This window comes from Lepus europaeus, chromosome 21 (assembly GCF_033115175.1).
Source record: "Lepus europaeus isolate LE1 chromosome 21, mLepTim1.pri, whole genome shotgun sequence".
In the NCBI taxonomy this organism is placed as follows: Eukaryota; Metazoa; Chordata; class Mammalia; order Lagomorpha; family Leporidae; genus Lepus; species Lepus europaeus.
Window position 1 is genome coordinate 16,467,112 of NC_084847.1, and position 15,730 is coordinate 16,482,841.

General features: G+C 37.7%; 1 protein-coding gene across 1 annotated transcript in view; it reads right to left on the minus strand.

Moving 5' to 3' along the window:
- The window catches only part of LOC133750441 (phospholipid-transporting ATPase ABCA3-like), a 183,709-nt gene extending 168,232 nt beyond the window's left edge, over window positions 1-15,477 (minus strand). Inside the window, 3 exon segments of the mRNA XM_062180047.1 lie at window positions 9,995-10,122; window positions 14,856-15,108; window positions 15,418-15,477. Of these exon segments, the coding sequence (XP_062036031.1) occupies window positions 9,995-10,122; window positions 14,856-15,108; window positions 15,418-15,477 (441 nt within the window).
- Window positions 15,478-15,730: the final 253 nt, after the last annotated feature.

Below are 15,730 nucleotides of genomic sequence, written 5' to 3' on the forward strand. Positions count from 1 at the left end.
CTTAATTTCACCTTCATTCACAAATGAGAGCTTTGCAGGATATAATATTCTGGGCTGTCAGTTTTTCTCTCTTAGTACCTGGGCTATGTCTCGCCATTCCCTTCTAGCTTATAGGGTTTCTGATGAGAAGTCAGCTGTGAGTCTAATTGTAGATCCTCTGAGAGTAATCTGACGTTTCTCTCTTGCACCTTTTAGGATCTTTTCTTTATGTTTCACTGTGGTGAGTTTGATTACAACATGTCGTGGTGAGGATCTCTTTTGGTCATGTTTATTAGGGGTTCTATAAGCTTCCTGTACTAAGATGCCTCTGTCCTTCTCCAAACCTGGGAAATTTTCTGCTAGTATCTCACTGAAAATGCCTTCTAATCCTTTCTCCCTCTCCATGCCTTCAGGAACTCCTAGAACCTGAATGTTGGGTTTTTTTAATAGTATCCTGTAGATTCCCGACAATATTTTTTAGATTTCTAATTTCTTCTTCTTTTCTTTGGTTTGCCTGTTTCCTTTCCTGTTCTCTGTCTTCTAAGTCTGATATTCTCTCTTCTGCTTCGCCCATTCTGTTTTTAAGGCTCTCTAATGTGTTTGTCATTTGATCTATTGAATTCTTCATTTCATTTTGATTTCTCGTCACTATCAGTTTCTTGTTCTACTAGTTGTTTCATTTCATTTTGATTCCTCCTTAATATTTAATTTTCACAAGAGAGATTTTCTATCTTGTCCATTAAGGATTTCTGTAGTTTAAGAATTTGTTTTTGAGAACTTCTTAATGTTCTTATCAATTTTTTGAGATCTGCTTCTTGCCTTTCTTCTATCTCATCGTCTTCATAATCTTGCATTGGGGTGTCTTTTTCATTTGGGGGCGTCATAGTGTCTTCCTTGTTCTCGTTACCTCGGTTTCTGCGTTTGTTTGGCATTCTGGAGATATTCTTTGATTTCTTCACTGTGGTGTTTTTTCTTGTTACACTATGTCTCTATATTAAGTGGACTGTCTGCTTTCAGTGGAGCCTTAGAGGCTAGAAATGAGTGTGGACTGAGAGCTGTGTTTGGTTCCTCAGGGTTGAGGGTGTGTCAAAGATGACACTCCCAGGTTAGGCATGGTAAATCTCTCTTTCTTTCTTTCTTTCTTTTTTTTTTTTATTCAAAAGGGAAGTAATTCCGCACAGCTGAACATAATTGGAGGTAGTTAGCAGGCGAATGATATACCCACAGGAGCCAGAGATCGGAAGCTCTTTCCCAAGGACCACACAGGGAATCTCTGCTGCCCTCAGTGTTGCCTCCAATTCTCCTGCAGTCTCCCACTGGGTTGCCAAGTTAGATGCTAATCTCCTGTTATTTCACCCCTCCCCCCAGAGTCAGGTTTTTCTGCTAGGCTCAGGGCCGGTGCAGACCTGAGGTCGCCCTGCTTATGACGTATGTCCAAAATGGCGCCTGCTGTTTGTCTTGCTCACCTTTGAGGGGTGAGTGGAGGGAGAGAAACTCGTGTCCATATTGGTCACTTTTTTTTTTCCTCTCTCTCTTCTAGTTAGCCTGGTGAACTTTTCCCCACGGAGTTTCAAGCCTCATTCCCTCTAGCCTCCTCTTTCCGCTTGCCCGCTGGTGTCTCGGGCTATTGAGGTTCGGCTCACCTGGTGTTCCAGCGCTGGTGCGTTGAGTCTGCCGCTGGTGTCCCGAACTTGGGCTCCCACGCTCTCCAGGCAGGTCCACTGTGAATCACTAGTTCCGGAAGAGTTTCCTCTGCTGTTTCTTCCCCTACTCTTCCTTGACCCTGCGGTATCTCCACTTTTATTAACCGGTCTCGACCCCCGGACTAATAGTGTGCTCCCTTCCTATTCCGCCATCTTGCCGCTCTCCCTGTATAAACTTTCTTTTAGAGGACATGAACCAAGACGGTGGCTGCATAGGATGTTTTAGTTATATCCCTACAGAGATACAAATTTGAACAGTTACTCATGCATCAAGTTGCCCTCATAAAAGCCAGGAGGGAATTCAACAATATATATTAAGTACTGAAAGAAAATATATGCTAACCAAGAATATTTTACTCAGCAAAGTTGTCTTTCATAAATGAAGAAGTAAAGACTTTCCAGGACAAACAAAAGCTGAGGGAATTCATTAGCATCCAGACCAGCCTTACAAAAGACACTAAGGGGAGTCCTACATTCAGAAGCAAAAGAAAGGGGCCTGCACTGTGGTGCAGCAGGTTAAAGCCCTGGCCTGCAGCACTACTTCAAGTTCCAGCTGTACCATTTTTGATCCAGCTCCCTGCTAATGCGCCTGGGAAAGCAGTGGCGGATGGTCCAAGTGATTGGACCCCTGCACCCACATGGGAGACCTGAAAGGAGCTCCTGGCTCCTGGCTTTGGCTCAGCTGAGCTCTGGCCATTGCAGCCATTTGGGAAGTGAACCAATGGGTAGAAGACCTCTCTCTCTGTCTCTACCTCTCTCTGTAACTATTTCAAATAAATAAAATAAGTCTTTCAAAAAAAAAGAGAGAGAAAGAAAGCAAACAACCACCATGAAAATACATGTAAGTATAAGCCTGACTAGAAAAAGAAAAAAGGATCCTAAAAATTAACATGAAATTTTGAAAAAGTGACAGGACTAAGTCATTACTTATTAATAATAACCTTGAAAGTAAATGTACTAAATCCCCCAATTAAAAGAAAGAGACTGAGGAGCATCCAAGATGGCAGAATAGAAAAAAGGTGTGCTGATTTTGACCACAGGAAGATAACAAAAGGCGGAGTGTCTGCATTCTTGCAGGAGAGTCAGAGAAAAGTTTGCAGAAATTCTGAAGAAGAGATACCCCATGCAGCAGGGTGGATGCTGCAAGCATGCAACAGTGAGCAGGGACACCACCAGTGACTCCCACAGCCAGGGGCTACAGGAGATGTCATCTTCTTGGAGCAAGGTAAGAGGAGACTGTGGCAACCTGTGTCACTGGGGATAGTGCATGACGGAGAACCTTGCGGACCACACAGACTTTGAGTCCAGCTTGGAGTGCTTGTGGGGCAGGGAGTGTCCACCTAGCTCATGAAGGGAGAGCACATTTGTTTCTCCCATTCCCTAATAAAGGTGACTGGTAACTGGCACAGAAGAAGTGCCATCTTAATAACATGAGTAGAGGCTGTGGTGGCTCATGTGTGTGCATAATAGGGAATTTTATTAGAGGGATATATCTGCGGTCCCCCACTGACTTTGAGTCTGGCCTGCACAGTTGGCGGGGGGTGGGGCATCCACTTGGGACTGTGAAGTGCTTCCCCTCACCCCCCTGACTCTATCATAGGCACCCAGACTCAAACTGCCAAGGAAGAGTATTGACAGGCAGCTGGCTTTGGGAATACCTCTGCTCTCTCCATGGACAGAGCAAGCTTGTGGGGCTGAGACTGGATCCCCTGCTCCCAGTAATTATGGGAACATTGCGACCTATGACTATGGAAATTCTCTGACTGTATGATAGGGTATGGGGTGAGCTGGGTCTCTGCTCAATCACTGTGTCTGGCTTCAGAGCTCAGTTTGAGTGTCTGGGTGGTTCACTGCAGAGGGTTCTGTGCTCCCACTGAGGACATTGTGGATCCTTCGTGTGGTTCATGTCTCTGTGTAGGTGGGCTGTGTAGCCACATGGGCTAACCCTGAGAATTGACCACCTGGCAGAGAAGTGAGGCTGTGATCATGCCAGCCGACATGATCATACCCTCCTTCCTGCTAAGAATAGAGATTTACCATGCCCAACTAGGGTGTCACCCAAGATTCTTGCCACACCCTGGTTCAATGACCACAGCTTCCTGGCCCCACTCAGCACATGCTTCTGGATATCCACTGAAGGAGCAGATACTCCACTAAGCCACGAGGCATATTTCAAATATGAAAGCCATCAGAGGAGAAAATCAGTAAGATTTTCCACAAATGCCTAAACATAAAAATACAAGAAACATGAATAAGGAAAACAATATGAGTCTCCAAAAAGAACATAGCAGCACTTCAATACTAGAATGCAAAGATGAAAAAAATAATGTGAAGATGAAGAGAACGATGAAATGTCTTAAAAGGAATTCAAAAGAATGATCATAAGATCACTCAAAAACAGAGAAGGAAATATATGAGTTAAAGAAGTCCGTACATGACATGAATGAAAAATCTTGTCACAAGATAGATATATTAAAGATAAATTAAACTTAAGTATTCAAAATGAAGAATTCAATATGTCAAATAGAAAATACAGTGGATGGGCCGGTGCCATGGCTCACTTGGTTAATCCTCCACCTGTGGTGCTGGCATCCCATATGGGCACCGGGTTCTAGTCCTGGTTGCTCCTCTTCTAGTCCAGCTCTCTGCTGTGGCCTGGGAGGGCATGGAGGATGACCTAAGTGTTTGGGCCCCTGAACCCTCATGGGAGACCAGGAAGAAGCACCTGGCTCCTTGCTTCGATTCGGCACAGTGCCAGCCATAGTGGCCATTTGGGGAGTGAACCAGTGGAAGGGAGACCTTTCTCTCTGTCTCTCTCTCTCACTGTCTAACTCTACCTATCAAATAAAAAAAAATAAAAATAAAAATAAAAAAAATACAATGGAAAGTCTTAACAACAGACTTGGAAATATTTCAGTCAGAAAATAAAAGAAGTAAAATTAGAAAAACTGAAAACAGTGCTTGGGATTTATGAGATAATATCAAATGACCAAACAAATATGTCTTAGGAGTTCCTGAAGGTATGGAAAACAATGGATTAGAAGGCCTACTCAGTTATATAATAGCAAAAAACTTCCCTAATCTGGAAAAAGGGACATCCAAATATAGGAAGCACATAGAACTCCTAATAGATACAATCAGAAAGGATCTTCACCATGATACATTATAGTCAAACTTTCAACAACAAAACATAAAAAAGATTCTAAACCGTGCACAAAAGAAATGTCAGATTACCTTCTGAGGCGCCCCAATTAGACTAACAGAAACAGAACAATAGCTGCCATCAGAAAGAATGTGAAGGCTGAAAATCTCCTAGTAAACGAAGTCCAAAGTGAATAATAGGAATATTTATGGAAAATGGCAGGATCAAGTTGTTACTTATCAATAATAACCTTGAATGTAAAAGATACAGACTAGCTGAAAGGATTAAAAAGCAAGACTCATCTATTTGCTGCCTACAAGAAACACACCTCACCACAGATACATGCAGACTGAAAGTGAAAGAATGGAAAACAATATTCCATGCCAATCAAAAGCAAAAAAGAGCAGGAGTAATCATACTAATATCAGACAAAGTAGAATTTAACACAAAAATTGTTAAGGGACAGAAAAGGGCATTATGTAATGATTAAGGGATCAATTCAATAGGAAGTTGTAACTATAGTAAATGTTTATGCACCCAATGTCAGGGTATCTGGCTCTTTAAAACAAATGTTAATAATCTAAAGGGAGACAGGCTCTAATACAATAATAATGGGGGACTACAACACCCTACTTTCATCAAAGAACAGATCAGCTAGACAGAAAATCAACAAAGAAATAATAGAGCTAATCTACACTACAGGCCAAGTAGACCTAATTGATATCTACAGAACATTTAATCCCACAGAAATAGTACATTTATTGCTTTTATCAGTGCATGAATTTTCTGTAGGATATATCACATTCTAGGCCACAAAGCAAGTCAACAAATTCAAAAACACTGAAATTATACCATGTATCTTTTCTGACTACAATGGAATGAAACTGGAAATTAACAGCTTAAGAAACTAAAAATAAGCAAACACATGGAGACTGAACAACATGATTCTGAATGATCAGTGAGTCATAGAAGTCAAAATGAAAATAAAAAAAAATCCCTAGAAATGATCAATTATGACCACGCAACATATCAAAACATCTGGAATACAGCAAAATCAGTGTTAAGGGAGATACTTACAGCAATTAGTACCTATATCAAGAAACTGGAAAGACATCAGATAAATGATCTAACAAAGCATCTTAAAGATCTTGAAAAAACAAGAACAAATCAAACCCCAAATCAGTAGGAGGAAAGAAACTGTTATAGAGAAGAAATAAAACTGAAACAAAAATACAAAAGATTAGTGAAATGAAGAGTTGGTTTTCTTGAAAAAATAAAATTAATACACTATTGACCCAACTAACCAAAAGAAGTGAGAAGATCCAAATTAATAAAAATCAGAGATGGAAAAGGAAATGTAACAACAGATAACAGAAATAAAAAGCATCATCAGGAATTAATAAATGCCAACAAATTAGAAAATCTAGAAGAAATGGATAGATTTCTGGACACATACAATCTACCAAAATTGAGCCATGGAGACTTAGAAAACCTAAATAAACAAATGAGAAAGATGGAGACTGAATCAATAATAAAGAACTTCCAACACAGAAAAGCCCAGGGTCAGATGGTTTCAATACTGAATTTGACCAAACCTTTAAAGAACTAATTCTCAAACTACTCAAAACAATTGAAGGGAGAGAATCCTCCCAAACTCCTTCTATGAGGCCAGCATCAGTTCAAAACCAGAAAAAGATAAAACAAAGAGAGAATTATAGACCAATATCCTTTATGAACATAGATGCAAAAGCCCTCATCAAAATACTAGCTATTTGAATCCAAAAACACATCAGAAAGGTCATTCATCGGATGAAGGGGGATTTATCCTTGATATGCAGGGATGTTTCAACACACGCAAATCAATAAATGTGATAGATCATATTAACAAATTGAAGAATAAAAGCCAAATGGTTATTTCCATAGATCCATAGTATTTCATAATGTATATATATATCATATTTTCTTTTATCCAGTTATCAGCTGATGAAATCCTGTCTTTTTCAACAATATGGATGCAACAGGAACCCATTATGCTTAGGGAAATAAGCAGTTTCAAAAAGACAAATATACTTTTCTCTGATATGTGGCATTTAATACTGAATACAAAATATGCATAGGAATGAAACGGACATCTTGTGATATGGTTGTCATTTTTAGTCCTTGTTTATACTCCTGTGGAACTGTGGCATTAATTTTTACTTGTTGAATATTATGGGTAGTTGTGAATTAAGCCTGTGATTATAGAATGGATTAAAATTATGTCTTTGCAAAATTAATGAAAAGAAGGGAGGGAAGGCAAGGGATTGGGGGAGGAAGAAGGGAGGTATTGTTATCTTCTTAGAACCGTATCAATGAAATATGTGAAATCTGTTCTCTTTGTATTAATAAAAATTTAAAAATGTGAAAAGAAAAAAGTCTGGATAGATTAAAAACACAAGACTCAAAAAATATGCTGTCTTCAGGAAGCCCATTTCACCAATAAAAACACACAGACTGAAAGTAAAAGAATAGAAAACAATATTCCAGGCAAAAAAAGCAAAAGTGAGCATTAGTAACTATACTTATATCAGACAAAACAGATTTTAAGATAAAAACTTTAAAGAGAGATAAAAGTAGTTACTACTAAATGGCCAAGAGATCCACTCAATAACAATATATGACCTTTGCAAAATGTTTGTGCACCTAATGCTGGTGCATCCAATTTTATAAAATAGACATTCTTAGGTAAATTGAGAGGTAAGCTCCAACACAATAATAGTGTGGGAACTTCAAGCCCTGCTTTCATCAGTGGATAGATGAAAGTCAAAAGAAACACAGACTTGGATCGCCCACATGGGCAGCAGAGGGCCAAGTACTTGGGCCATCTTTCACTGCTTTCCCAGGAGCAGTAGTAGGGAGCTGGACTAGAAGTAGTGCAGCCGAGACTCCAACCAATGTCCACATTTGATGCCAGCATCCCAGGAAGTAGCTTAACTCACTGTACCACAAAGCTAGCTTCATCTAGAAGTTAAGTATTATAGGAGCATAAACAATAGTGTGTAGGTGCTGGCACTGTGGTGTGAGGGTAACGCTGCCATGTGCAATACCAGTATCCCATGTGGGCACTGATTCGAGTCTCAGCTGTTCCACTTTAACTCCTTGCTAATGGACTAGGAAAAGCAGCAAAAGATGGCCCAAGTGTTTGGGCCTCTGTCACTTATGTGGGAGATCAGGATGAAGTTCCTGGCTCCTTGCAGCCATCCGGGGAGTTGAACCAGAGGATGGAAGATCGATCGATCTCTCTCTCTCTCTCTCTCTCTCGCTCGCTCTGTATTTGTGTGTGTGTGCGTGTGTGTGTATGTATGTCTTTCCCTCTCTTTCTATAACTCTGACTTTCAAACATAAATATTAAAAAAAATAGTGAAGGCTTACAAAAATGAGACTGGAGAGATATGCAGGTACCTTGTGCAAAGCACTCTGGACATGAGCCTCAGGCAATGCAAAGTCACTAGAGACTTTTAATTAGGGTGATGACATGATCATATCTGAGGATTAGATGGACCATTGTGCTCATGTAGAAAAACAAAAGATCCTATCAAGAAAGTCAGCTCATACAGGAAAAAAACCTGGTAGATATTTGGTCTATGTTATATATAAAATCATCAATAGGGATCATAAGGTTTGTTAAGAAACATCAAAACATACCAAACACTTTGGAAAATAACCTTGGGGGTTTGGGTGTCAGGAATCTAGTTCAAATATTTAGAAAGCAAGGGGGCCAGCATTGTGGCGTAGCAGGTAAAGCCGTCACCTGGAGTGCTGGCATTCCATAAGGGTGCCAGTTCAAGTCCTGGTTGTTCTGCTTCCAATCCCGCTCTCTGCTATGGCCTGGGAAAGCAGTAGAAGATGGTCCAAGTCCTCGGGACCCTGCACCCGTGTGGGAGACCTGGAAGAAGCTCCTGGCTTCAGACTGGTTCAGCTCTAGCCATTGTGGACAATTGGGGAGTGAACCAGTTGATGGAAGACCTCTCTCTCTCTCTCTCTGCCTCACCTTCTCTAACTCTGACTTTCAAATAAATAAATAAACCTTAAAAAACAAAGAAGTACAGTCTAATAGTAGCACAAATGAAATCTGAAACCTTTCTGTACATGCTTTGAACCAATGTATATTGTTGAATTCCTACACACACACACACACACAATGTACATTGAAAAGTTCATCGAAAATGGAATTAAAATGTAGGTTTATTTTGTGCTAAAAGACTCTAAACTCAGGCATTAAGGGGTATTCAAAAACTTCATCAAAATGTGTGTTATTTAAAAACTATGCATTGATTTTAAAAAATTTGGCACCAAAATACATTTTTAATTCAATTTTTCCATGACCTCTTTGAAGTACCCTGGTATATATACCTAAATACATTATCAGAATACAGAATTCGACAATTTTGAGTTAGTTAACGGAAGTAAGTTACAACAGAAGAATGGAGTCATGGAAGAACAGAACAAAGAATATGCAGTATCCTACCAGTGGCTGTACTTAATTTTGCCTTTTATTGACAAGCATATGTATCTTAAACATAAGGTTTGGTTCCATGTCTAGATATAATAGACTGATTATTTATTTCTATCATTGTGAGGAAAGGATTATAGAAAATCTGCCAAAGAGACACCTGGTTCAAAGCACTGTCCTATGTTTCCTTCTAACATGCTCTAATCAGATTTGCTATCTATCCTAATATTGATCTAATGTCGTTAAGTCTTAGTTTTATTTAGAAATTTATGAAAGGAATTAAGTTCCATCTTTCATTCAAAGAAGGAGGATTTGTCTCTGATTCGTTGTCTGTTACTGAGGAGTCACCTGCTTTAAAGCTTAGTTGTTGTGTCATCCTTTGTAGAAACAGAACCACTGCTTTAAGTAAGCAAGGTTTCCCATAAATGTAAATCCTTCTATGTGGAAGGTAAAGTTCTTCCCTTAATAACATAATGTAATGGTTATGAGTCAGGCATTAAAGTTATTCATATCTGGATTCACATTCTTGTTTTATTACATATTACTAGTATAATCTTGGGAAACTTAGTTTCTTAATTTATAAAATAGGATTAAAAATCCCAATTCATTAAAATCCTAGAAAATAGAAGAGTAATTAGGAGAAAACTATTTGAAAAACTCTAAACAAGATGTTCTTACCTGAAGTGGCAGAGAGTCATTGCTATTTTTGAAATCATGGTCAAAAACAATGGCAGCCAGCACATTATGAGATGAATAATCATACAGAATGTACTTCTCGAATTCAGTTTCTGAAGAAAAGCCCCGAACTATAGAGAAAAGAGTCTACTTATATAAAAATATTTAATACTCTCTCCTATTTTGAGGGCTTGGATACTCCTTTACATGAACAAAATCCTATTCAATTATGAATTTTAAAGTTTTTCAAATATTGCCATCATGACTAGCTAAGGGATATTTGAGGTACAAAACAATGTATGGCATCTAATAAAATTTTATGGTAATAATTATAAAATATAAAGGTAAGTCAGTATATATATCAGGGACCTGCAAATCAAAATCACAATGAGAAAATATTTCACACACAGCAAGACAGATATAACAAAAAAGAAAGATAACAAATTGGAACCTCCAAATAATGCTGCTAGGAGTAAAATATGCAGCAACTATCATAATCATCTAGCATTGCCTCAAAACGTGAGACACACAGTTACTATATGATCTAGTCATTCCATTCCTAGGTATAAATCCAAGAGAAATGCATATACATGTTTACACAAAATTTTAAAACAATTTTTCACTGTAGTACGTATAACAGCCAAATATGGAAACAACCTCAAATATGCATCACCTAATGAAGGATATATCAACTGAATGTAGTATATCTACACAATGGGATTTTATTAGGCACTAAAATGAATGAAATATCAATATATATCAACGTTGAAAATATTACATGAAATAAACAAGAAACAAAGGCTACATACTGCATGATTCAATTCATACAATAGGCCTACTATCATAAGCAAAATAAAGAGGCAAAAAGGATATAAGTATTTTCATTAAGTTGATGGAAATGGGAGATTAGGGTTTTATAAAGAGTATGAGGTTTCTTTTTTTTTTCTTTTGGAGTGATAAAAGTGCTGTAAAATTGACTGTGGTGACATTTGCACAACTCTGAATACACTGAAAGTCATAAGGTATGTAATTATATCTCAATAAATCTGTTTCAAATGAAAATAAACAATTAAAGATAAGGAGGAATATACTTTAAACTGTGCTTTTGTAGCTAGCGCTGTGGTGTAGCAGGTGAAGACACCACCTGCAGTCCTGGGATCCCATATGGGTGCTGATTTGAGTACCGCTGCTCCACTTCTGATCCTGCTCTCTGCTATGACCTGGGAAAGCAGTGGAAGATGACCCAGGACCTTGGGCCCCTGCACGTGGAAGACCCAGAGGTAGCTCCTGGCTCTTGGCTTCAGATCCAGGCAGCTCCGGCCATTGCAGTCATCCAGGGAGTGAACGAGTGGATGGAAGACCTCTCTGTCTGCCTGTCTCTCTCTCTCTCTCTGTAACTCTGCCTTTCAAATAAATAAATAAATACATTTTTAAAAAACTGTACTTGTGAAAAAAGCAAAATTCATTTGATGACTCAATAGACGTATTGAGGATGGAATCAGAGAATCAGAAAATATATCAGTAGAAACTACCCGATCTAAACAGGAAAGACAAAAAACATTGGGAAAAAGTTGAAATGAGCCTCAAAAATATGTGGAACAATACAAAATGCCTAATGGTAGAGTTAGAAAAATGCCAGGGGATTTCAATTCAATCCCATCAAGGTGGCATGCACCAATGCCATCTCACTAGTCAAAGTGATCAGTTTCAGTTCAGAATTGATCATAATGATAGGATTAAGTGTCAAAGGGATTACATAAACAAGACTAGTGTCTGCTAATACTAACTGATAGAATTAAAAAGGAGAGAACGATCCAACATGGGAAGCAAGATACACAGCAGACTCATAGAATGGCAGATGTCCTAAACAGCACTCTGGCCTCAGAATCAGCACTTAAGGCATTTGGATCTGGCTAAAAAGCCTATAAGAGTTATGCAGCCATGGAAAGCCAAGACACTCTGGCAAAAAAAAATGACCTAACTGAAAGATCTCTGTGAGATCCCAGTGGAAAGAACAGGCCATCAAAGGAGGTACCTTTCTCTGAAGCAAGGAGAGAACTTCCACTTTGACTATGGCCTTGTCTAAATAAGATTGGAGTTGGCGAACTCAAGAGGCTTCCATAGCCTTGGCAGCTCATGACAAGAGCCAAGGGTAATTACTGATGCCATAAACAAGAGTGTCAAATGTTAAATCAACAACAGGAGTCACTGTGCACTTACTCCCCATGTAGGATCTCTGTCCTTAATGTGTTGTACTATGTGAACTAATGGTATAACTAGTTCTCAAACAGTACTTTATACTTTGTGTATCTGTATGGGTGCAAACTGTTGAAATATTTACTTAGTATATACTTAGTTGATCTTCTGTATATAAAAATAATTGAAAATGAATCTTGATGAAGAATGGGATGGGAGAAGGAGTGGGAGAAAGGATGGTTGCAGGTGAGAGGGAGGTTATGTTGGGAAAAAGCCGCTATAATCCAAAACTTGTACTTTGGACATTTATATTTATTAAATAAAAGTTAAAAAAATGCCTAGAATTCCTGTTATCATAGTCCCATAAGAAGAGGGAAAAAAAGCTGTATTGAAAAACAATATCATGAAATAACCTGAAGTTCCCCAAACTTGGTGAAAGATGGAAACTTGTAGATTCAAAAGGTTCAGTGAATTCCAAACAGTATAAATCAAAAAGAAATCTACACTTAGATACATCATAAACTCCTGGAAAGAGAAAAATACCTGAAGGAAGTCAAAGAGAAATGACACATTCACTGAAGGAAAACAAGGATTCAAACAACTTCATATTTCTTTTCAAAAACCAAGATGGACAGAAGAAAATGACAAATAATTTTTAAATGTTGAAAGAAAAGATTATCAACTCAAAATTCTATAATCATTAAAAATATCTTTAAGAATGAATTTTTCTTTTTTAATAGAAAACTTTTATTTAATAAATATAAATTTCAAAAGTACAACTTTTGGATTATAGCGGTTCTTCCCCCCATAACCACCCTCCCACCTGCAACCCATCCCATCTCCTACTCCCTCTCCCATCCCATTATTCATTAAGATTCATTTTTAATAACTTTTATATACAGAAGATCAACTCAACTCTATACTAAGTAAAGATTTCAACAGTTTGCACCCACATAGACACACAAATGATAAAGTACTGTTTGAAGACTAGTTTTACTGTTAATTCTCATAGTACAACACATAAAGGACAAAGGTCCTATATGGGGAGCAAGTGCACAGTGACTGCTGTCATGAGCTCTTGTTATGAGCTGCCAAGGCTATGGAATCCTCTTGAGTTCACAAACTCCGGCCTTATTTAGACAGGGCCATAATCAAAGTAGAAGTTCTCTCCTCCCTTCAGGGAAAGGTACCTCCTTCTTTGATGGTCCCTTCTTTCCACCGGGATCTCACTCACAGAGATCTTTCATTTAGGTCATTTTTTGCCAGAGTGTCTTGGCTTTCCATGTCTGAGATACTCTCATGGGCTTTTTAGCCAGATCCGAATGCCTTAAGGGCTGAAAGAATGAAATTGAAAAACATATTGACTGACACTAGACCTGCTATGAGAAAGGAAGTTAGTATATACTGAAGCGATCTTCTGTATATAAAGATAATTGAAAATGAAAAAAAAAAAAACCCTTGGTTTTAAATTGGAAATTACATAGAAAAATAATCTTTTTTTAAAAAAAAAATCTTGCAGAATCTCGGTCATTAATGTGATGTACATTGTTATTTAATGCTATAACTAGTACTCCAACAGTATTTTTTCACTTTGTGTTGCTATGGGAGGACAAACTGTTGAAATCTTTATATATACTAAACTGATTTTCTATATATAAAGAGAATTGAAAATGAATCTTGATGGGAATGGAAGGGGAGAGCGAGTGGGAAAGGGGAGGGTTGCGGGTGGGGGGGAAGTTGTGTGTGGGGGGGAAGCCTTTGTAATCCATAAGCTGTACTTTGGAAATTTATATTCACTAAATAAAAAAAATTTAAAAAAAAAGAAGGAAAATGAAAAAAAAATCCCCAAACAAGAAAGAAGGAAATGATACGAAAAAAAAAAAAATCTCTAAACTTCAGGAAGGGTTAATAGCTATGGTTTTTTTCTTCTCCCTGCCTCTTTAAAATATACTTGAAAAATAGCTATAGTAAATATTTTACTATTTTTAAGTTATTTAAAATATATTTGTGAATTATTAAACCTTTTGGTGAAGTTTTCAATTTTGTAGATATGAAATTTACAGCATAAAGAGAAAAATGAAAATCTGCCTATTATGATAATGGTTTAACATTACAATAAATTGGTAAAACACTAGATATGAAATAATTTAACCTCAACAACAACCAACCACTAATAATATTACATACAAGTCCAAGTTATCTAGTTTCTCCTTCTGTAGATCATGATTTTGGTGTCATGTTTAAGGATTCTTCTAATCTGAAGTTATAAAGATTTTATCCTATATTCTTTCCTAAATTTTTTATCTTTGTGCATTTAGATCTGTGAGTCATTTTATTATTTTTTGCCTAAGGTGCAAGCTTTCATTGCTTTAGGTGTTGGTGTCCAGTTGTCCCAGCTCAACTTGTGGAAAAAGTTATCCTTTCAATGAATTATATTGTACTGCTGTACAAATTTATTTTGAATATTATGGTAGGCTTATTTCTGGCTTAGCTGTTCTGTTTCATTAACCTGTGTCTATCCATCCACCAATATACTGCTATCTGAACTACTACAATTATATGTAAGCCTTAAAATGGAGGAGGGGGATTTCTCCAGCTTTAATATTTGTCAACATTCTTCTGATCCTCTAAAAACAATAATTTCTTACAGAAATCTTTAATCACTAACCTCTTATACTGATGTTTAGATTCTTCTTCACATTTTCAGTGATTTCTTTTACCACACTAATATTAGAAGGTATGTAAATCAATTCCCACTCATTTGCATTTTTGATGAAAGTAGGCAAAGTATTGATGGGTTGAGAAGTGTAATTGTAGGGTCCATTAATCTTTGTTTCAGTAATTGCACGGAATAACAGAAGCATTATTGCAAATACCAATGCTGAGAAGACTTCCAATATCAAATTAATGACATGCCTTCTCTAGAAGAGGAACAAAAAGGTGATGATAATTAAGTGAACACATTCAATGCAAATGGATAGTTCTATTATATTAAACTTATGGTTGTTTCTTTCTGGAAGAGTCAGTGCTTCCTGGACTATGTCACTATCATCTCTTACTTCCCCTATGCATTACTGATTCACCCAGTTTTACAGACTTGGAAGAGTTATCTACAGTTCTGGAATTATTTTTCAAAAGTACATATATGCATGTTCTGTTGCATACACACGTATACAGACTAAAATGGAACAAATGGGCACCTATGTCCACTTATAGATGCCTTCACCTACCTTTAGGGTAAAATTTTTCCAGAGGAGCACTGCAAATTGATTGAGTGTCAATAATTCCATTCTTCTATAGAGTTTATGTTGAAGTCTTGAAATGGAGAATAAACATTTTTTTAAAATGTAAAGTTACCTAATCATGCAAACAAAAACCAAATAATAGGGTTATTTCTCTCTCCTACTTTTTCCTTAATCAACCTAATAATTGATAGTAAAAAAGCTTATGTAGGCCGGCGCCGCGGCTTACTAGGCTAATCCTCCGCCTTGCGGCGCCGGCACACCGGGTTCTAGTCCCGGTCGGGGCACCGATCCTGTCCCG